Raw genomic sequence first — 23,516 nt, 5'->3', positions numbered from 1 at the left:
TCCACTGAAAAACAGAAAATACTCGAATGAGTTTGGGCTCGAAAGATAAGGATCCTCAGGTGGACTGGAGGAAGGGACCGGGGTAGGGGGTTACAAGCCTCGAAAATTCTGAAAATTAGCACCAGGATGGAATATCCTCGAAAAAGCAATTGAAAATCACTATTTTTGAAATGTTTGTAAATTTTTACATTTTTTTGTCGTCCCATCGACTTGCCAGAAAATAAACTCGAAACCTCCGAAAATAATTTCGACTCCACATAGACCCATTTCTGGAGTGGGCGAAGCCTTCATGATCCCAAAATTTTTGAAAACATTGAAAATTCATCTAAAAAATTCCTCAATTAATCCACAGCCCCAAAATTTTATTGGAGGAAGCGAAGTTTCATCATTTTCAAGTCTTGGGACGAAAATTGCCAAAATAGTCATTTTTAATTTTTTTGCTGGCATTTAACCCCATCTCCAAGTCCATTCCAGGCTTTCATCTCTCAAACACAATCAAAGTTGTAAAATCAGGCAAATTTTCAGAATTTAAATTTTTTAACGAAACACAACCTTCCTACGATTCGAAATTATTTCTCGATAGTCAAGGCAATTCAAGTTTCATGATCAAAGAAAAATTAAAATTAGACCAGAATTTATGCATAAGTGAATATTCCCCTGTTTTGATCCCTCTGAAGGCGAATCCAATTTTTTATTGGAAGTTCCCATTTCAAAAACAGAACATCTCAAAGATGTCTAATAAGCAGAACAGCATGAAAAAAAAACAAACAAACAAACAGGAGAAAAGCAAAACTTCAGCATATCATTTTCAAACGTTCATTTTTTGGAGAAGAGGCCAGAGGGGGGGGGGGGGTCGAAAAATATTCAGCCTTTTTTTCATTCATAACTGCAGAAAACATTTAAAAAAATCAAAAAATCAAAATGGTAAAACTTTAACATTTTTTCCCTCAATTCATCATCACAAGCAGAACACAGTGAAAGAACAGCACAAAAACTGAACTTTCAGCACATTTTTTTTCTACAAATGATCAATTTTCAGAGAAGAAAGAAGGGAGAGGGTTTTAAAAAATTATTGTTTTTTTTCATAACTGCAGAATACCTTTAGAAAAAAATTCAAAAATAAAAGTCAAGATTCTTAATCGTCCGGATTTTCCCCCAATTCGTTATCTTATCAGTTATCACCCAAGAAAAAAAGCTAAAAAAAGTCGAGAATGAATGAAAAATTCACAAATTTGATTTGAAAAATGGGATGGAAGGGGAACAAAATTCATCTCCGATTGTTTTCTTACAATTGAATAGTTAAAAAAAAAAGTGAAAAAATCAGAATTCTGAAAGGAGAAATAAATAAAAATTTCCCAAATGGAACTCAAGCACTTTGAAAAAAAAATTTCTAAAAATTTTAAATACTCAATCAAAATTTTGTAAGAAGAGAAAGAAAGATTATTAAAAAAGTTGTATCAATTTTGATCGCCTTTGAAACTGTGAAATTGTAAGTAAGCTTTCATAATTTCAGAGTATATTTCAAAATTTACCAACCCCCTCCCTGTTCTCTATTAAATCGCAACTCGTTTTCACAGCTTCCTTTGCATACAATCACATTTTGGGTGGTGGAGGGGGGGGGGTCCATCGAATTTTTAATCAAACTTGCAGATGAGAGGTATTGACCCAAATGCAGGACTTTTCTCAGCAATTTCTAGTTTTTAACCCCATTTTAGAGTAGAAAGATCTATCAGATATATTGGAGTTCAATTTGTTCATTCAAGTCCTCTCTTTCCCCCTCCCCCAACGAAATCACCTCTGAAATCTCAAAGTACCTAATACGAAAAATGGATTCTTCAGGTTTACAGAGATTTTTTGGGTCCTCTTCCCCTTTTGCTATTTTATTTAATTAGAAATTGACTCTTTTCATTTATACGTACAAATGCACTGACCAATGCTACCTTGAAAGTTGAAATTCGGATGAAAAAAGAATCCTTCGAAGTCATGGTTTGGACGATTTTGGAGGTTGGAGATCCAGGGGAAAATCATCCCTCCCCTCAGGAGGAAAGTAAATTATTTTTTATTACGAAATGGCCGCTTGAAAATTTCAAAATGCCTCAAGTTGGCGAAAAGTGATAAAAAAATTACATTTTTGGCCCTCTACTCCCAAAATAATGGCTCTGTGGGTCCAAAATTGTTTCTCATCCTAGTCCATCTTTTGGGCAGGTCCCTTTAAAAAGTCACCAAGGGCCAATTCAACCCTTCAACCTGCTATACCCTTTCCATGGTTCGACCTTTTCAAAATTGAAGTTCAGTTAAAAAGTGCGAGGGCTGAGGGGGAATTTCCAAAATTTTTCAAAATGATTCTGTATTTCAAAACCATATCGAAGTTCAATTAAAATTGGAACAAAAGTTGGTACTTTTTCAAAATCATTCCATATTATTCATTATTTTTGATAAAAACTCTGCGAAAAGTTAGGTACGTCGTTAATTTTTCTCCAGCGCCAACCTTCCTCAATGACACCGAGTTCGATAACGAATTCCTGCCCTATCCCAACAACACCTACTTGAAAATCAAATCCCTCCATCGAGTAGTAGGTAAATATATCGGTCGACTTACTCGGCGGATGCCGAAACCGGCGACATTTGTTCAGCCTGATGCGACGGTGACGTATTGGTCGACAAGAGCCGCGTCGAGGAATTGGTGGTACTGGTGTTGGTGAGGCGAGTAGCCGCTATGGTAGTAGTTAAGGAGACCGAGGTCGGCGATGGTAACCTCTCTACTTCCACTTTAGGTTTCAATTGTTTGCCGGCGACGACTGGTACGACGGCGGTGGTCGGCGAAACCGCGTATTGGTGACCGTTTATTATAGCAGACGGAAGCAGAGATTCTTCGTGAGTAACAGGTTGCAAGATTACGGACGTGGTGGCCGACGTAGCCGCTACACGTTGCGGTTTCGTTTCGGTTACCACGTTCACCATGTTCGTCGATGACTGCTGCAGTTGTTGGATTTCCGCTGCCATTCGTCGGCCGTTTTCCAAAGATTGCACGATGCCGGAGCCGCCTTTCGACGAACTCAGGATAATCGTTTCTTCTTTCGGCTGTGAAACAGAAAAAAATTTCGCAATTCCGATATAAGAAAAAAAATTCTCACAATTTTTTCACTTTTTTTTGGGTGCAAAATTGAGTTGATCGTCCTTACCTCTTCTTTGAATTGTATCGTTATGTGTTCAGCTGCTGATAGATTTTCGTGTAATTTTTCGGTCGTCGTAATTGTAGTGGCGACTGGATATAAGGATTCTAGTCTCGCTACTTTTTCTTCTAAATGGATACGCAGTGCTCGTTCTCTGTCTAGTTGCATTCTTAAACCTTCGCGGTCGTCTATTAATGGTACTACGATTTCTTCGTCTGCAAATTGTAGAGAAATGACTGTTATTAGTAAATTAAAATAGTGAAAAACAGAAATGAAATGCTCTGGAATATTATTGTGAGTGCAACGAAAGCTCATACCCTGCGACTAATCATCGAGAATTTTCAGTACTAAATCGCAGCCAGGTAATCAAGAAGTGTAATAAATTACCAGAATTACCACAATTTACCGCTCAACTTAATTTTCAGAAAGCTCTCCATTCCATCCCCCCTCCCGCCCAACACACAAAAAATATCTATTTAACAAAGTCAAATTTTTCACAGGAAAATTTTCAAAAAAAAAACTGAAATTACATAAAAGAAAATTTGTACAGTATTTTCAAACAATCAAAATTATCAAGTGGAAAAAAACTGTCAATTTCATCATTTTTTCATTGGGTACCATGTAGACCAACTTTACCACTTTCACTACCCATTTTTTTTGAAATCGCTAATTTTTCACTACTTTCAGTACCTAAAAGATAAGGCAAAAATTCATCACCTGTCAAAATTTCAAGTGCTAAAGTGCCTTTTTCGATTTTCGGTAAACTTTTGAAAATCAAATTTAGGCCAAAAATGAAGGAAAAAATCAAAATTTTACCAAATTGACCAAGAAAGCTGAAATTTGAAATATACCCTATTTTCGATATGCCAAATCGATTGGAAACTATTTTAAATCGTTTTGAGCAGTTCTGGAGCCTCCAGCAGACTTTTGGAGTTGGAAAGCCGAAATTCATTCTGCGAACTAATTTCAATACGCCACGAAGTCGACTGCAGGTGGATTTCAAGTCGTTTTGGAGCTTCCAGCAACTTTTGGAAAATTACTGGAGCCTCCTGAGATTTTTGTAACTTGAAATTTCCCAACATTTCATCAAACGGAGATGGAAAGCCGAAATTTACTCTGCACTCTAATTTTAACACTCTTATGAAGACGACTTCAGGTGGTTTCAAGTCATTTTGGAGCCTCCAGCGACTTTTTGAGAAGTACTGAAGTCTCCGCCAGATTTTTGAAACTTGAAATTCCCACAACATTTTAGCAAATGGAGTTAGCAAGCTGAAATTCACGTCGCAAACTAATTTCACTATGATATGAAGTCGACTGCATGGTGATTTGGAAAATTTCAAATAATTTTGAAGCTTCCAGCTACTTTTTGGAAATTTCAATTTTCCAAAAAACGCCATACAACCTTTCAAAAAGTCGCTGGTGGCTCCAAAACGACTTCAAATCCACCAGCAGTCAACTTCGTAGCGTATTGAAATCAGTTTGCAGAATAAATTTCGGCTTTCCAACTCCATATTTGATGAAATTTTGTGGGAATTTCGAGTTTCAAAAATCTACTGGAGGTTCCAGTTATTTTCAAAAAGTCGCTGAAGGCTCCAAAACGACTTGAAACCACCTGAAGTCGTCTTCAGAGGGTGTTAAAATTGGAGTGCAAAGTAAATTTTGGCTTTCCATCTCCATTTTGATGAAATTCTGTGGGAATTTCTAGTTTCAAAAATCTGCTGGAGGCTCCAGAACTGCTCAAAACGGTTTGAAACAGTTTCCAATCGATTTGGCATATCGAAAACAGGGTATATTCCAAATTTCAGCTTTCTTGGTCAATTTGGTAAAATTTTGATTTTTTCACTCATTTTTGGCCTGAATTTGATTTTCAAAAAGTCACCAAAAATCGAAAAAGCCACTTTAGCACTTGAAATTTTGACAGGTGATAAGTTTTTGCCTGATCTTTCGATCTACCTTCGTACGTTTTCAAAAATTTCGTGCAAGTCCTATGTTGAAACGCAAAATCTGCGATTTCGGCTGATCTGAAAATCAAAATGGCCGCCATTTTTCTTTTTAGAGTACAAGGGCTAGAAACGTTCTTCAGGACTCCCCCTCTTAAGAAAAAAGTTGCCCCCGAGGTTCGATCGGGGGGAGGGGGTGCAATAGATCCTTACGCGGGCTCCCCGACTAACAATTAGTACCCAAAAATACCGCTCAAATTACGGTAATTACCGAGAATTTTAATCTAAATTACGGTAATTACCAAGAATTTTATCTAAATTACGGTAATTACAGCCAACTGTCACTCAAATTACGGTAATTACCAAGAATACCGTCCAAATTAGGGCTAATATCAACAAATATCATCCAAATTACCGTAATTACTGCAAATTTGTGACAATTCAAAGTAATTTACCAGTAATTACGGTACTAAGGTTATTTATATTCAAGTTGTTAAAATGGTAACGAACGAAAATGAGCAATACTGAACAGCAATATGACGGTAATCATTTGAAAATTGGTAATCAATTAATCATTTTCTAGGAATTACCAGTAATTAATCGTCAACTAAGTGGTTATCACTGTAGTGGGAAGGTGGAAGTGTGTGAAAATTAGGTTCCGTAATCTGAATGTTATTTCTTGGCAATCACCGTAATTGGCAATTCAAATGGCATTTATTAGTAATTACCGCAATTTAAATGGCATTTATTGGTAATTACGGTAATTTCGGCAGTGTTCTCAATTATTATCGTAATTGAGACGGTATAATTGATAATTACCGTAATCTGAATGCTATTTCTTGGTAATTACGGTAATTGCGAGGAGAATAATCTCACCAATTACCGTAATTCGAACGCTATTTCTGGGTAATTACCGTAATTTGTACAGTATTCTTGAAATTTACCATAATTTCAACGATGTTTTTGGTAATTACGGTAATTTGAGTGATATTCTTGGTAATTACCGTAATTTGGACATTATTCCTGGGTAATTACGGTAATTCAACCGGTATTTCGCTGTAATACCTCAATACAACCGTAATAACGCATTCAAACGCCAAAAACCGAATAAGAAATTCACAATTTTCAACGAATACTCGACCTTCCGAGCCAAAAATACGAGCAATAACTCATACGCAAACGATGATTAGCCCCATCGCGGTTTTTTAATTTTAACAATCCGCATAGAGCGCAATAATTCCAACACTAAAATCACACTCTCGAGAGCAATGTACATACGAAGCTTTTCTTACCCGAAGAATCGGTGGTTTTACGTTTCTTCGACGGGACGCCGCCCGGCGACGGTGGTGAATTACTGGACGCGAGTTCGCCCTCGTGCTGGCTAATAATACGTTTCAGATGGCAATTCTGCTGTAATAATGACGTTCTCTCTTGTTCTAACTGATAAATGTAATCGGCAGTTTGTTGTAAAATCGCAGCCTAAACAAACAAACGAGAAAAAAAAACAACATTATTAAACATCGTTAGTCAGTAGGTAGGTACACCTTATCGAAAAAAATCCGTAAAGCGCGCGTTTTTTTCCTCCAATCCGATTCGATTTCGATAAAAATAACAAAAAAAAAAGTAAACGTTCGACCGGCTGTTGCCGTCAAAATACGCCCGAATCGTGCGTAGTTGTATAGGTAATCTAAATATAGCGTATTCGATTAATAATCATTCCAGCAAACGTTCAATTATATTATCGGACGGATAAAAAAAATAGCTCATTATCGTGGGAACGAAATTATTCGTCGGCTTGCTCGAATTCGCCGGTCAGCCTTCCGCCTAAACATAGTCTCTCTCTCTGCCTGGGCGCGATTTTACATACCTAATTACCCATTTGATAATACTAGTGCTGAACACGTCGTTGGATTGGAAAAACAAACAAACTGGAGGGTTCCCCCCCCTTACCTTTCTTTGTGTTTTGTTTTATGTAAAGCGTGAAATTCGTAGTAGTAGGTCGTAAGTTCGTGGAAATTTAATCGGTTGTCGATATTTTCAATTTTTGGTTTATTCGATCGTTGAGTCTTGAAAGAAGGGGGGAGGGAGTTGGAGCATTAAAAATTGAATCAATCGTTACCACAGTGTCCTGAAGGGTCATTTTGAGTTCGCGAGAAACTCGATCTACATTTTGGGAAATGGTTTTCAGAACATTCAAAATTTCAAATATTTTAGGAACCACTACCAAAAGCATTTTCTTCAGACCACCATATACTTATTTCATATACGAGCAATTTGTAGACCATCAAGAGTCCTAATGGACACTGTTGCGAGCTGTGGAAAATTACTTTTTACGCTCACGTGGATACAATGATACGACTAAACAAAGAAATCCGCAACTTTCGTATGGAAACAAAATGCAAAAGAGGAAAAAAATTCATTAAAATATGGACGGATACGTACGATTCGCGTAGTAGTATGAGCGAGTACAACTAATCACAATGAATAAAGAGGAAAAAGAAGAGGCGGAGGATGGAGACGACGTTGCACTCCGAGTGATGGTTTTTGCCATTTACGTTTCTGTGTACGACGAGTATCTAGTTCGACTCGAGAGAGAGAGAGAGATGGAGAGGTGTAGGTATATCTGGATTACAAGACGTCAGAGAGCAAGAGCGGTCGACGGTGCACTTATCGCACTCATTACCGAGTCTCTGTCTGTACTTGCATCTTTCTCGCTCTTATTCTCTGCGCTAGATATCTCCTTTCATAAATTTTTTTCACCATGCACTACCTCAATGTATCGTACTGTAGTAGTATACGGAGTAATTCAAGTATTTTTCATTCATCGTGTTACGACTACGACCTACGCACGTCGAGATTTTTAAAGAGTTGGTTCTTCTGCAACGGCTACGTTAGGTTTTTTTTTGCTCTCTTTTTTTCATATTATGCACTTCCACGCTTTAAATCATTCGATACGACGAGAGATAGTAGTAAAAAAGAATTATGCATATCAGTTTTTATACAACAACGTGGTTTGGATTGAAAAGGAAATGAAATGATAAAGAGAGATGATTTCAAAAAGGAAAGAAAAAAATCAGTTTAATAAGGGCGTAAAATATCTCTTCACAATGAGCTTCTGTCAGTCTAGACAGTTTGGCTGCCTTCGGTATCATCCGCTTACCAAATGTTACCTTACATTATGATGCAGGTTACATACAGGTGAAGTTAGCTTTTGGGTGAATTTATACGATTTCGAATTTCAACTCTCGTTTGTTGTGCTAGAATTGTGTTTATTTTAATGATACGTGTAGGACTGTAGGGAGGCAGGTAGATGGTCGAATAGTGGATATTTTTGAGGTAACGCTGGCGCTTAAATTCTTTCCGGTCTGTAACTCGACAAGGTAAATTTGGCAGCACGATGAAGTAATATTTGATCACTTGCCCAGTGTTTTTTCTTTTCAGATGACGAATCGTTCGCGAACGAACTGCATAATTTGGCAAATGGATTGCGGTGCTCGAGCTCGGAATTTATTACCAATTCTGTCCACACTGGAGGAAATATTGGTATTCGCGAAAGCGATCGACGCAGTCACCTTGTGTGCAATCAAAACCGATAATTTACAAAAGATTTATTTAGCTGCTCGTGGGCTCGCTCGTATGGTAATTCTTATAGGGCGAAAGCTGCGACGATAATTTGATCGATATTCAAGGGTTTATATGTATAGGATTCGTAATCAATATTAAAGCTTGTACATTGTGTGTATGTGGGTATCGAGTTGCGGAGCCATAATTTTAAACGTCGGTGAATTTGATCGAGATACGATGTTTTAAATTAGTAGCGCCCACAGGAACTTTCGAAAAAGTGTGGTAAAAGGTGAGACCAAGAAACCTACGTAACTCTGAGTAAGTATTGAAAAAAATTGAAAATTCAATTTAAAAGGCTGAAACAGAGCTAAAAATTAGAAACAACAGGAATGTGCCTATGAAGAATCACGAAAATGAAATAAAATGCTATCAATGCACATAAAATAAGTAGAAATTTCTCGAAGTAGAAGAAAAACCATTAAATTGAGATGAAAAATCATGGATGAAGCACGAGATTCTAGAATAGATGAATATTAAAATCTCATAAAATATTAATGTTGTTTAAAATGCTATAAAAATAGTTTTTCATGCGAGGAAAAATTAGCATTAATTTTCAGAAACATGGTATCTAACGGATTTTTTTTTTTTGTTGAAAAAATCACTACTTTTTTTCAACCAAATTTTCAGAAAGCTTTCCACTTGACCCCCCCCCTCTCACATAAAAAATTGAAATTGGAAGAAAATTTGCATAGAATGTTTTTTTTTATTTCAATCAAAACTACAATTGAAAAAAAAACAAAAAAACAATACAAATGAACGCCTTTTATGCGTTATAAGACAATGGTGTCTGATAAAATTTCAAAATAAAAAAGCAGGACTTTATCAGGATTTTTTTAGCAGAACATTTTTCAAACACTCGAAATTTTATAAAAAATGGGTGCCGGAGGGGGGGGGGAGAGGCAAAATTTTACATTAAAATTTTTCGCTTTTCCAATATTTGGGAATTTTTGGGAAATTTGGGAAATGGGAAGAAGTTGTATTACTTGAGAAAATCAAAGAATTTTACCAAAAACCATGGATTCTCACTTCTTGAATTATAAATTTTCAAAAGCTTTCAAAAATCCATGTTTTGAGAAGCAAAAAAAAATGTTTCTTCATGCAGAGAGAAGTTTATTTTTCTGATTCAAACTTTGAACCAAAAAAAAAAACCGAACATTACAAATCGAAAAAGTCTGGGTTTTTGATTGCAATTTTTTTGGGGAGGGGGGGGGGGACTATTATGAAATTTTGAACTCTTTTCAACGAAAAAGCTAAATAGTTTCTGAAAACAAAGTAAGAATTTTTGCATTTTACGACAAAAAAACCAAATTATGGCAGAATTGAGCGAGACTTCAGCCATAGATATGAATTTAAACTGGATCGGAAACTTGCATTTAAAATGTGCAGGAAAAAGTGAATCCAAAAAAATCAACCAATCACAAATTGTGTAGCCCACGTGTTTTTTTGGGGAGGTGAAGGGTACTTTGGCAATTTTAACAAAACAAAGGGCTTTTTAGCAATTCCACAATTTTCAGCTATTTTGAAAAAAGGTGAGATTATTTTACAATTTTTGGCAAAAAAGTAAAACTTTGGCAGATTCAGTAAAAATCAGGACTTTTGGTTTCTTGGAGAATTTTTGGCAAACAAATGAAGCTTTTGAATAATTTTTCAAAAAAAAAGTGAAAATTTTTAACAATTTCGTTAAAAAGCAAAAATTTTTTCAAAAAACAAAAATTTTTGAAATAATGGGAAAAAAATTATATTTTTTCGCAGTGTTTTTCAAGAAGTGAAGCTTTTTTGCATTTTTTGATAAAAGAAGCACACTTTTTTCAATTTCATGCTTATTTTGTTACCTGCTTTTTTTTGTTTGTCAGTTTCATTTTCTGTTCTTTTTTTCACCTCCAATTTATAAATTTTTCATCTATGTATTCTCACATTCATTACAGGATTTTAATTTTTTTCCCTCGTGTCTTCTAAAAATTGACAAATTTTGACCCGAAAAAATTGAGCCTCAAAAAATGTTGACCTTATAATAAGGCGTCTAACAAGACACAATGCAAAATCAAGACTTCTTACAGCAGAAAATGTTTTCATGCTTCAATTCGGATAAGTAAGTAAACATTTTTTCGGGTCAAAATTTGTTCGAACTTTTTTGAAATTTGGGGAAAAAAGAGGGATCCTTCTTAGCGATTTTGTCAAAAAATCAAAGGGCAAAAGCAAAGAAAATTGAACAACAGAAATTCGGCAAAAACTGATCCGAATCCGGAATCTGAAATCCCAGATCCAGATATTTTTTTTTTCTTCAGATCCACAGTTAAGTATATTCATGTAAATTGTAACATGAAGATATCATATCATTGCCCACAAGTCTCAAATTTGATTAAAATTGAGAAATCGACTATTAAACCCATGCAAAATGAAAAAATTTGGATTTGCTTTGCAAAAATTCAAAGTCTTTTTCAAAATGACTCGGATCACAAACCACCAAAAATTTTGGATGGATCGCGAATCACAGGTCCAAGATCCCATATAGGACAAAAACTCGAAGACACTAGATTTTCTCAGGGCGTTAGAGAACCCAATTTCCGTTATTTCAGCAATTTTGTTCAAGGAAATTTTAATTTTCTCGACTTTTTTGTATAATAATGAAATACCTACTTTCCATTTGTTTTAAAAAATCTGATGCTTGAAGAAAAAAATTGACGTGAGACAAAAAAAGTGTATAGAACCTTTTTTCCTCTACAAAATCCAGCACTTGATATTTGAGTATGCATAGAGTGAGAGTTACTCTCGATTAGATTTCCCTCTCTTGAATAAAAATTTCGATTTCGACTTTGAGCTCAGCTCTGGTTCGAAAGCAGATAAAATTTGGGATTTTTGGGTCTAAGAACAAGCTCTTTCACAGATTTCAAATTTTCTGTTCAGAGCTTTGCTCAAAACTAAGCTAAAGTTTTGAGCCAAGAGCTTAGAGCTGCTTAAACGAAACGTATCAAGTACCCCAGGGGCATGAAGTGATGTATTCAGACTGTTGGGCATACTTTTCGAAATGAGATTAAGTTCCTCAGGTGAAAAATTGACAAACTCAGTAGCATCACGAGTTTCCAACTTATGAAAATCAAGATATTCCCATTCAATAGTCCACTGTAACATAAAAACAAGACTTCAAAAAATCACACCAGACAGTTTTTCCACTCAAATTCAACATTCATGACTCATTTCTCCTCTACACGGTACTTCGTAATAAGACTTGTTCTACACTACACGTGAGTCTTCCTCCGCGTATTTTCATTTTTGCAGACTTTCTCACATCTCGATGCAGCCATCTGCACGACATTCATTACCACCATCGCCATCACACAAATCCTACATACGCCAACATCGTCATCCTGTACACCGGTTCCTCCGTAATTTTCCAATCCGCATCCGCCGTTCCAATATTTAAAAAAATCCTCCGCGCGTTGCACACTCTAAAAAAAAAATTAGCAAAAACAGAAACAAAATGAACCCAGTCGAACCTACTAATACCGGCAGGTCGGTCGCGTTGCAAAAAAAAAAACCTTCAAACCACGCGTCTGCTACGAGCAGTAAGAGTAAGTTGCCGGTAAACGTACTGTTGTGTTCATTCTCACATGGCGAAACTCTGCAATAGTCTCCGGCGGCGGCGGCTCGTACCAGCGTATCCCAAAAATAACCTCGCCAGACGAGTATAACGAGGACGGAGCCATAATTGCTCGCTATTTTGGCCGTCACCGCACTGCGCCGCACCGGCCGCCGATCTCGACATCAGCCGATATTCGCCGGTAACGCCATCTGTGTAGTGTGTAGCCGGGTCGTCATCGGCGTGCCCGCGCCGCGCGCACGTTCGATCTGTTCTGCCATTGTCGTGGCGTGGCCGCGCGGCGACCAGCAAATACCGCCAACTTACGCGGCCGCTCTGTGGCTGTGTGCAGTGTGTGGCTCTCAGCGTACATATTTAACCCGAGCTCCGAGGATCGCAGCGCAGGGCACAGGAGACCGGCGGGTAATAATCGTCGTCGATTAAAGCACCTGAGACCTGAGCTGAGAGAGTGGTCGTCGCAGTCGCAGTCGTAGTCGCACAGAGACAAGAAAGAACACCATCCATCCGCGCCGCGTACGTCCCTCAGCACAGCAGCACTAGTCACCTCGATGGCAAGGGGGACCAGTCGAAGGGAGACTGACAGAGACCAACGTACACTGAACCAGCTGAGCGTTGACGGAGTGTAGTACGAGTACGTATAATCCAGAGAGCAAGAGAGAGACGCGTCTAGCTGAGTTTTCATAGCACATATAACCAGCACCAGCCATCAAATAGATCCATTTTCTCTCTTCCGCTGGCTCAGCCTGCTGTTAGCTCCATGTACGATGTACGTACATAGTACTCGCGTACGTACGTCTACGTACGTATCTACATGTACAGAGTACGTAAGAACGAGCCGGTGGTACACGGTTGTCGTCGACGTTACTCCTTGCACACCGCTTCGCTCCGCAGCAGCAGCAGTCTGTCGTTTGCACACACGTCGACGAGCGAAAGGTTAAAAACCTGCATCAGCAGTCTTGAAAAGGCGAAAACAATTGTTTCATTCAAGGTGAAAATACAAAATGTCGCTGTACGACGCGCTCTCCGGCTATCGGCGGCGCTCGGCTCCGTACGATGCAGTGCAGTGCAGTGCGGTGTTCGCGCCGTCGTACTCGTATGCACCGTAACGTCACGTCATGCGTACTGCGTATTTCTCCGGCCGGCTGAGTACATCTGTAGTGTATGTGAGAAGAGCACCTTTCATCGACTCCCAATACGGTGTACATATAATGAGAGCTTCGCAGTTCGCACATGCCGGCGTCGTAATCACCTCTACGAGTACGAGTATATCCGAGTCCATCGCCGTATATCTTCCAGCAGATATCTGTAAAATTCCACTTGTATCGCGCTACGTTACTGCTCTGCAAATACATAACAAAAACACACACAGATGTATTCGCAATCCAACACACCGCATCATTCCGTCCAATCGGTGAACCAAAAAATCCGCATGTACGGTAATTTCTGCCGGCATTAGGTAAACTTTGGCCGCAAAGGAATGGCGGCGAGGTGGCGGTACACGCAAGACTGCCACCGATCAATTTCCAACTCGAAGCGACGAGAAAAGCGCGCACCTTGCGCCGCCGAATGGCCATATAGCCGCAGACTTTACCCCTGGCCTCAATTACACCCCTTCTGGCTCAGCTTTCGTTTCGTTTCGTACTCGTGTACAAGCTCTTCCCGTCGCGTCGCGTCGCCTTCTCTTCTTTCTGCTTTCCAGCTGGAATTGAAGGAATGAAACACACCGGGTAATGACGACGACAACCACCACCGTTACGACTACAACTTTTTACTCAAAGTTCGTCGTTTTCCGGTCGTACCTCTACCTACTGTTTTAAATCATACTCGGTCTCGCGACTTTTATCGCATACCGGCGGCGGCGAATCACGCAAAATTGTACAGACACGTTTTTTTTTCGTCCAACACAATTCGAATTTTGAATCTGTGTGAAGTGAGGGCATTCGGTTTTCAGTACAGAAAATGAATTGAACATGCATATCCTAAGAGAATAACTTCACTCAGGAAATCTTCAGTTACTGACATCACTGCTAAGAGGCGAACCAGCAGATTTCTTCAATAAATGAGGAAATCTAGATTCATTCAAATGCTGACATAATTATTATGTCAGCATTTTGAATGCACCTAATTATAATTTGACAATACATATGTGACCCCGCCAGACAAAATCGACCATTTCAACAAAATTTTAAAAAATGATTTTTTTTCAAAAATCTGATCTTTCAACCCTTAAGATTAATTATAAACGTCATTATTTTGGACACTTTTTTTTGTCGAAATGGTCGATTTTGTCAGGCGGGGTCACATATGTACATATGTATTAAGGAAATTGAATCCTCAGAAATCCACCCAGAAGTTCTCTCATAAGACTTTCTAACTCATTCTCACCGATTTGAACGAAACCAAGCTAAATCGAAAAAGAAAGCCCTGAAACTCAAAAACCTAAATTTGAGCGCAAAAATTCAGTTTTTTTTTTCAATTCACAAATTTAAAAAGGTTGTCATAAAAATAATTTTCAAACTTTTTCATAAAATATAATGTACATACCTTACCTATACATTTTTTGAGCAAAATAAACCAATGTAAATAATTCCCTCAATTCAACTTCCGACTATTCTGGAACCTCCAGCAATTTTTCAATTCTTTTCAGAAATTTCAAAACTCTCTGGAAGAGCCAAAAATCAACTTCAGCACCTATAATGATGGTCGGTGATCAACAGGCAACCTATCGACCATTTTAGGAAGTGTCAAAATTCATTTTTGGCCCTTCCAGAACGATTTGAAATTTCTGGAGAAATTTGAAAATTTGCTGGAGATTCCAAAAAAGTCAAATTGCAATTATTTTGGAGTCTGGTGATCGCGAAAGCACACCACAATATGATATCATGCCGAAACCCTTATTTTATTCTGGAATTTAAAAATTGGGCAAGAATTCACTTTTGAAATCACATTTTTGGAATTTCAAAATGACCATCTAAACGGTTGAGAGGGTGCCCAATACCCAAGTTAAGCTGCGAAAGCTCATTTTTGTCCATTTTAGACAGTTTTCAAATTTCTGGAGAAAATTTAAAGTCACTATAGTCTTCAGAATTGCCCAAAATCAGTATCTAAGTAGTTGTTGATAGGTATGTGGAAGTTGAAAGAAGTAAATGAATATTTAAATTGGCTCACTCAGTTTCTAGGGCTGTCATGGTCAGGTTTTGGGCCGATATTCGTTCAAATTTAAATGAAGGGGGGAGGGTAGGGTTTAATTCTGCAATGTTATGGATTTAATGCCATGTTCAACACTGGTATTGACTTCAATTACCTTTCAATTTCAACTAGATTTTACACCGTTCCTGCTATTTACTTTCAAACCGAAAGTCTTGGACAGAAGATATAAAATAAAGCACCTTTTCTGGTTGGTTAAAAAAAAAAAAAAAATGAACTGAAAACTGAAAAAGGAGGAAAGATTTTCTTCATAAGTTTTTACCAAAAATTTCATGGGCTAAATCACTCAAAATGAAAACCATAAATCAGAATAAAGCATTAACATCGACAGATTTTGTATAAATTTGACAAAGAACGCATGAAAAAGTGTATAAAAAACGTTGAAATAATATAACTACAAGCACCAAAAAAAAAAAAACAATAAAATCAATAGGTATGAATCACAGACAATTTTTTTTTATCAAATTTGAGCAAAATGTAAGAAAAATTGCATAAAGTATTTCTGAAATGGCTTAAAACATAAAAAAGTGATGAAATATCGGTAAAATCAAAGAAGAAATTCAGCAAATTTGAAAAAAGAAATTTCAGTGAAAATTTTTAAAAAGTGCAAAGAAGTGTGTCAGAAGCACATCAAAATGATGTTCAAACACCAAAAAAAAGCGCAAAAAAAACTTTGAAATCTTGGAAAAAATAAACAAAAAGTAACAAAAATATGAAGAAATTCGCCTTAATGGACGAGAAAGTGTTGAAATTATGAAAAAATGCTTTAAAAAAAGGATTGAAATCGCTATGTAAGCATGAGAAAAAAGAAATTCAATTGGAATAAAATGTGAAAAAATCTTGAAAATTGTTCCAAAATTATGTCAAGTCTGTAGTCTGAATGAAAAGTGAAAAAAAAAACTAAACTAAAAATAAATAAATAAATAAAAACTGAAAGCCAAGAACTCAACATTGATAAAAATGAAAAATTGAAAAGATCAGTTTTTACATCCCTAGTGCTGAAGGTGGTACTAGCCTCATATAAAAAAAGTTGAGATTTAGATTGCTGTTTTGTGCTTATAAAATTCTGTTTTGGGCTGAAATGTGATAAATAATAAATATAACCAGTTTTGAAAGGTTTTGGGTCGAATTTCGGTTTCAGGTTTCAAGCCGTGGATTCATAAACTGAAAAAATAATTGAGAATTCCTGAAAGAGTTTTCAAACTTTTTAGAACTCTTCCAGTAAAAAAGTTGAACTCACTGAGACACTGACTTTCATTACAGCTGGAGTCATTTTCTATGTCTGTCTGTGGTCCATAAACAATTTCAAAAAGCAAATATGTTGATGAGATACTCATCCCAAATCAAAAAAACTCAACAATTCTCCAAAAGCATTAGAAAGTTAATTTTTCAATTGAATTTTAAATCCCCCCAATAGCACTAGTGAAACATTCGCAAATAAAAGCAGGAACTTGGCAGTTTTACTGCTTTCATAGCACGTCGCACTTGACTTCTCATCACTACCATCTCCTAAGCAAACAAGAAGATCTTTCTTGGAAGGTTTACATCACTGAGGAAACTTCCAGGTTGCTGATTTCACTGCAAAAACCTTCGAGTAAAGACCCGGAGGTTTCCTCACAGATGTCAGTCAGTATTCACCCTTGTTAATAAGTGCATTCTAAGATGTAACATCACTGAGGAAGTGAGGAAACCTCAAAGTCAGCCCTCCAATGGCAACTGAAGCCTGAAGGGTGCACATTGGACATCATCAAATCATCTTCCATATACAACTTGAAGATCATTCCATTCCACGCACAAAAAAACCATCAACCATCAGTCATCAAAATCAGCATCCAGAATTACTCCGGATCCGGAATTCGCGCGCCGAAATGCACATCGTGCGGTACTTTTCGACACTTGCATCGTGGTTACACTGACGAGTCTCGCCGCCGTTTCGTTTCTAGACACCGCGCACATACGCGACCATCCTACGGAGCAGCGGAACGTGTGGCCAGCGAAGAGGAAAGAGGATGGGTAAGAAGGCCGCTGGTAGAGCAGGTTTTTCGTACACTCAACACAGTCACACTTACTCACACCGACACCAACTGCTGACTCGTTCCGCTAGCCGCACTACTACCGCCACATCCATCAGCCTTCTTGTGCGCTTCAGCTGACACAGCGTCCTTCTCCCCGTTCACCCAGAAAAAACGTCATGAGGCGCGCACGCACTTCTTCGCGGTGCACCATGCACTGTTGTGCGGAGTTTATAGACACACAACGACGCGCGCACATGCTACAGTAAAAATTATTCATCCTTCATGCTGTTGTGGGTTGTTCGTCTCTCTTTCTGGCCGATGTTTTTTACTCTTCTCTCCTGGTATGTGTATGTATGTGTACTTGTACGAGTATACGTATGACGCTAAGGCAAAATGCGCGCGGTGCGGACGCGGACCAGCACATCAGCCCGCACCTCTGACGGCTTAGTCACTCTCTTTCTCTCTCATTTCTTCTCGATGGGTTTTCTTTGTCATTTCGTGTACTTCTTTTCTTCTTCGACGCTGCTTCTTCTCTTTCATCCATTCCATCTGATCTGATGGATGCCGCACTGGCACTAGTACTACACGCTACGATGTAACAACGTCAACTCAACGTAGCAGACGAGAATAGCAGCGTTTCTTTACTCTTCGTGTCTCTTCTTCATGACTTTTCAGAAGTACTTGATCGTAGAGCTAGGTACTTCCAGCACAACAACAAAAACAACAACAACGTATGCACACCTTTGGTTTGGCGCGTCATACCACTGGCAAGACGACGTTCATACACCTCAACGTTGTTGGTTCGTGCACTTCGTACAGTGGAGTATTTTTTTTTATGATGAGAGAACCGATCACGCCGCCGCTGTAATGATCATCTCTCATCAAGGTGTTCGTAGTCATCGCGCTCGTCAACCTTGCACAATTCCATTGCACCCTGCAGCTGTTGTTGCAATCGCCACCAAAATCGTAGCGATCTCAATCTACTATGAGGCTGTCGATACATCCATTTCTTTTCCCCTCCGGATTACAGACGCGGTCGCGTCGCGTCCTTCTTCACGTTATCATCGAGACTTCCAGATATTTTTATTCTTCGAGAAAAAAATTTATTGCTGCTGGATATATTGCGTCGCGTTCATTTCATCCGATCATTACACGCTCACTTTTGTTTTCTTTCAAGCATGATACAAGCGTCATCATTAGTGACTGCGATTCGATATCATGTTCAATAACTTGTTGCTCTGGAGGAGGATTTTGATATTCCATCAAATCTGGGATTACAATAATTTTAGACAGATGACCACATGCAGATTTCCATTTTTGTAGGGTTATTTTTCAATAAATGGAACATGACCTCTTCCATAATTTTGGTGAATTTTTCTGACTGCAAGTTTTGAGTCAATGCACAAGAGACATTAAAGTCCTTCACAGCCGAAGAGCATTGACTTGATCCATCTCAGACTTCGAGTTTGGAACTGAAGAGACATCCAAAGAGGGGTAACTTCAGTCAGGAAACCTCCAATTGCTGACTTCACTTCACTGAGAAACTTCCAGTTGTTGACACGTCACTGAAGAATCATTTGGGTTCACCAGGAGATTTCCTCAGTGATATCATCAGTGTGGTAATCTCAAGAGTTTTGGAACTGAAAAGACATCCGAAGAGATCTAACTTCATTCAGGAAACTTTCAGTCATCAACTTCCCAAAGGAAACTTCTTGTTGCTGACACATTACTGCAGAATCCTGCCAAGAGGTTCCTCAGTGATATCAACTCTGTGGTTCTCTGAGTTTGAAGCTGAAGAGATATCAAAAGAGGGCCAACTTCACTAAGGAAACCTTCAATTAAAGACTTCACTGAGGAAACTTCCAATTGCTGACACATTACTGAAAAATCCTTTGGGTGTATCAAGCGCTTTCCTCAGTGGTATCACTGTGTTTCTCAAGGAGAGTTCGGACCTGAAGAGAAATCCCAAAGAGGGCTAACTGCATTCAGGAAACTTCAAACCTTCAGTTAAAGACTTCACTGAGGAAACTTCCAATTGCTGACACATTACTGAAAAATCCTTTGAGTGCAGCAAGCGCTTTCCTAAGAGTGGTATCATCACTGTGGTTCTCGAGGAGAGTTTGGACCTGAAGAGAAATCCAAAGAGGGTTAACTTCACTCAGGAAACTTCCGTCTTCCAGTTGATGACTTGCATTGAGGAAACTTTCAGTTGCTGGCACATCACTGAAGAATCCTTTGGGTTCACCAGGAGATTTCCTCAGTGACATCATCAGGGTGGTATTCTCAGAGTCATGACCTGAAAAGTCATCCGAAAAGAGCTAACTCCACTGAGGAAACTTCCAGTTGCTGGTACATCACTGCGAAATCCATTGGGTCCATCAGGAGGGTTCCTTAATGATTTCAGAATTTCTACTTCCTGAAATGAAGCCAGAGATCACTTCAGCAGTAGTACTTCCTGAAATGAAGCCTTGGATCATTCAGGAACGTCAGTTCTGTAAGCAGAATTTCCATCAACATTTCCTGGGAACACTCTACAATGAAGCTCCAATTAAGAAAATCTTCACACCACAATCTCTCCACCACCTAAATAAAAACCAACGCAAAATCTGGCCTCATTCTCAATCTCAACCCTCGACTCCATTTCAAGACTACCACAATCCATTGAGCAAAAAAATCAAAACAGAGACGACTGCCATGGCCTGACCCGATACACATCAAAAATACTACAATTTGCTGGCGTAAAAATGCGGATGTTTGTGTGCGAGTGTGTCTGTGTGTTTGTACACAGCGGCAAGTGAATGAATATACAAAACACGCCACAACCACACATAATTGTCAGCTGTTATTTGTATACAACGCGAACACGTCAGGCGTCCTCGTCGTCGGGATCGTAAACGTAGCCCATACTGCGTCGTCGTCTGCCCCCTCTACCCTGCCTCCCATTGCTTCTTTATTTATAGGCACCGCCGTCGTCGCGGCGTTCATATCACGAGTTACAGCAGTATCCACACTCTATATACAATCATCTGTGTATCGACTCTCCTGAAAGTCTGCACTGTAAACGTGCCATATACGTAGGCAGGCAAGCAGGTAGGTAAAGTACCGAGCATACAAAGTATAACGTTCGAACTTCGATTCCCTCTCTTCGCTATTTTTTCGCCGGCAAGCCAATAATTTCGCGTTTCGCTGACGGAATTCTCAAAATTCCAATACTGTGCGCGAAATGCTCCTCAATTCCTCATGCAAAAAGGTGATCTGGATCCGCGAATAATCGCTACAAAACCGAGTCGTATACAAAAGCGTAGGTAGAGAAGAGACACAGCTACCACTCTCATTCTCATCTCGGCGAATCGTTGTTAAAAATATCGTCATCACCTGCGCGTCATCTACAACATTCATCATCCCATCTCTTTTTTTTTTTTTTGAAAAGGTGTAAAACGTGTGTAAGCGCAAGGTGGAGATGGTGACGGATCGAAGGGAAAATTCTCTTACGTAAGGAGTGATTTGAAAAGGTCCTGGATGGAGGAGGATGCCTTTTGTTCATCTCTTACGTCGATACTATTATATATATACACCTTTTTCTTCTCCTTCGGATTCGTAGCGTCCCTGCTGTTTTGTATTTTCCCCCTTCGAATAGGTATTTTTGATTTATTCGCGAGCAGTATATAGCATATTTCCAGATTATTTAAAGATTTTTCTCTCACAAGCTTCCCCTTTTTTTCCTTACGTTTATGCAGGTAAAAATAACATCAGTTTTACCTCAGACTCCTCTTACACGGCAGCTTTTTCTTTATTTAAACAGGTGTTCGTTTGTTTTTCTTGCTACAATTGCGAATTAATTCAAGTTTTATTTTTTTTTTTTGTAATCTCGAAGACGTATGCATCAGACTTGAAAATTCCATGTCAATTTTTGTACAATTTTCTGCATTTTCCCACACTTATTTCAACAATCTATACCTACCCAACTCTTCAACTTTTAATAACAGGAAATTTCTCAAACCCCACAACTCACTTCGACAAATTTCCAAACCACACGAGCCTTTGCATCAGTCAAAGCTATCTCATTTCCTATCCGGAAATGGCATTTTTTTGATTTAAATTCGCGAAAAAACAATCCAAGAGCACGTGTTCGATAAAAATAAACAACCACGTTTTTTCTACAATTCTTTTCTGACAGCACAGGCAGTTTGTTGGTTGTAGTATTCTGCATGCATTAAAGTATAGGCATACCTTTCCAGTAGAGACTGTTATGTGGTCGCGATTTCTCCTTCATTCCCTCTCAAATGACATATGTCATCGTATGTGTTCTGTAGAAAAGGTGCCAGTTCATACATGATGGCTCTCTATCATTAGTTACTACCACTCGTAAACTCACCTTGTTTTTACTTCTACCCTTCTGATTATTCATTTAAATAACTCTTTCTTTTGTAAGCTGGCATTTTGCTTTCTGTCCCACCACTTCCTTTCGTTTTTATCAATTTTTTGCTTATTGTAATACCAGAAAACATTTCCTACTTTGGATAGGGGGAGGAATTAGAAATGCTTTGGAAATTTCCACACTAAAAAAATTTGTAGATTTAAAAACCACATTCAAAATACTTTATTTTTTTTAGAACCGATTTTCATGTTACAAAAAAAAAAATCCACAAATATGTGTAAGTTTCCATTCAACTCTGCAGCACTCTATCAGATTAAAAAATTTGTCAAAGAAAAGTACAGAAATTAAAAGAAATCTTTTTTCATAAAATTTCATGGAAAAATACTCGGGATTTTTTCTATCAATGCTCTCTTTTTAATACCATGGCCCATGGGGTAGAAAATACAGTATGACTAGAAAGAAGTGACTGTAGACCAGTCATCAAATCAATATATGTATTGAAAAACAGTCGATGGAAAAAATGAAAAATGAAAATATTATCTTCTATAGTCTGTCTCATTTAACTTGACCTCTCAAAAATTTCCTACGTTGCCAAAATGTGCAATGTTTTGATGTTTACAACTGCATAATTTCGTTACATAATACAACAAAGTCAAGCATTGCCCATGAAAAATAATATTTACTGGCTTCCAAAAATGAAAATACTGTAAATGTTATGTTATCAGTACCTATTTTCACAATTAAAATTACATTTTTCATGTTATTTTCCATTATTATCATTAAAGATCGTGCTTATTACTTCAAATTATCTTCAAATAACTAAGTAACTAAGTTTCAAATTCATTTTTATTAAAAAAAAAAAAAAAATCAGCATTGTTCATTTGCTTTACTTTGCTGCATTTGCCACGTAAGGTGGTGTTGACTTTACCACTTGTTTTCTTTTGAAATTATTTGTGGCAACTGTTCGTTGTATTTACACAATGCGATAGAGTAGTGTGTAAGTATTGGTAATGGTCAAGTTAAATGAGACAGACTATACAATCGGTTTTCCAAGATAATTCTGAAAAACTGAAGGCAGAAAATTTCGGGGCAATTTCTTGCACAGAATCAAAAGTTGAACATTATTTTGTCTCTTGATATTCTTTGAACCTCCAAGTGAAAAAATTCATCCTTTTGGTGATTTTCAAATTAAATTACCAATTTCCACTTTTGGACGACTTTTTTTTTATAAATTACATAGGTTTGAAATTCAACTTTGACGAGCGACTTTTAGTGAATTTTTCGCTTATTATGGGAAAATAATGAAAAAATTCCATCACGTCGGGGGTTTTCACTCACAATTCAGTGTGCTTTATACATATGATTTTTTCGCAATTTCATTTCGATATTTTCCCCAATTGTTTCACCAATTTTCAGCCAATGTAAATAATTTTTATGGCATTTTAACAAATTTTGACAAAATTCTGCTCAATTCAGTAATTGAGATGCCAATTCAACAATAATTTTTACAAAACGTTCCGCATTTTTGACAAAATTATCATTCAATTTTGAAAATATTTGATTACTTTTAGGTGTTTGGGT

General features: G+C 37.9%; 1 protein-coding gene across 3 annotated transcripts in view; it reads right to left on the bottom strand.

The window, feature by feature from the left end:
• crp (cropped) overlaps positions 1-23,516 on the bottom strand; it is a 42,038-nt gene that overhangs the window by 5,514 nt on the left and 13,008 nt on the right. For all 3 annotated transcript variants that reach the window (XM_065354038.1, XM_065354039.1, XM_065354040.1), the window contains exons 3-5: positions 6,406-6,592; positions 3,183-3,388; positions 2,600-3,081 (exon numbers count right to left, since the gene is read on the bottom strand). In XM_065354038.1, the coding sequence (XP_065210110.1) occupies positions 2,600-3,081; positions 3,183-3,388; positions 6,406-6,592 (875 nt within the window). The remainder of the gene's footprint in view (positions 1-2,599; positions 3,082-3,182; positions 3,389-6,405; positions 6,593-23,516) is intronic.

This window comes from Planococcus citri, chromosome 3 (assembly GCF_950023065.1).
Source record: "Planococcus citri chromosome 3, ihPlaCitr1.1, whole genome shotgun sequence".
Taxonomy (NCBI): Eukaryota; Metazoa; Arthropoda; class Insecta; order Hemiptera; family Pseudococcidae; genus Planococcus; species Planococcus citri.
The sequence above is the reverse complement of the archived record's forward strand: the minus strand, read 5'-3'. Positions and strand labels throughout refer to the sequence as shown.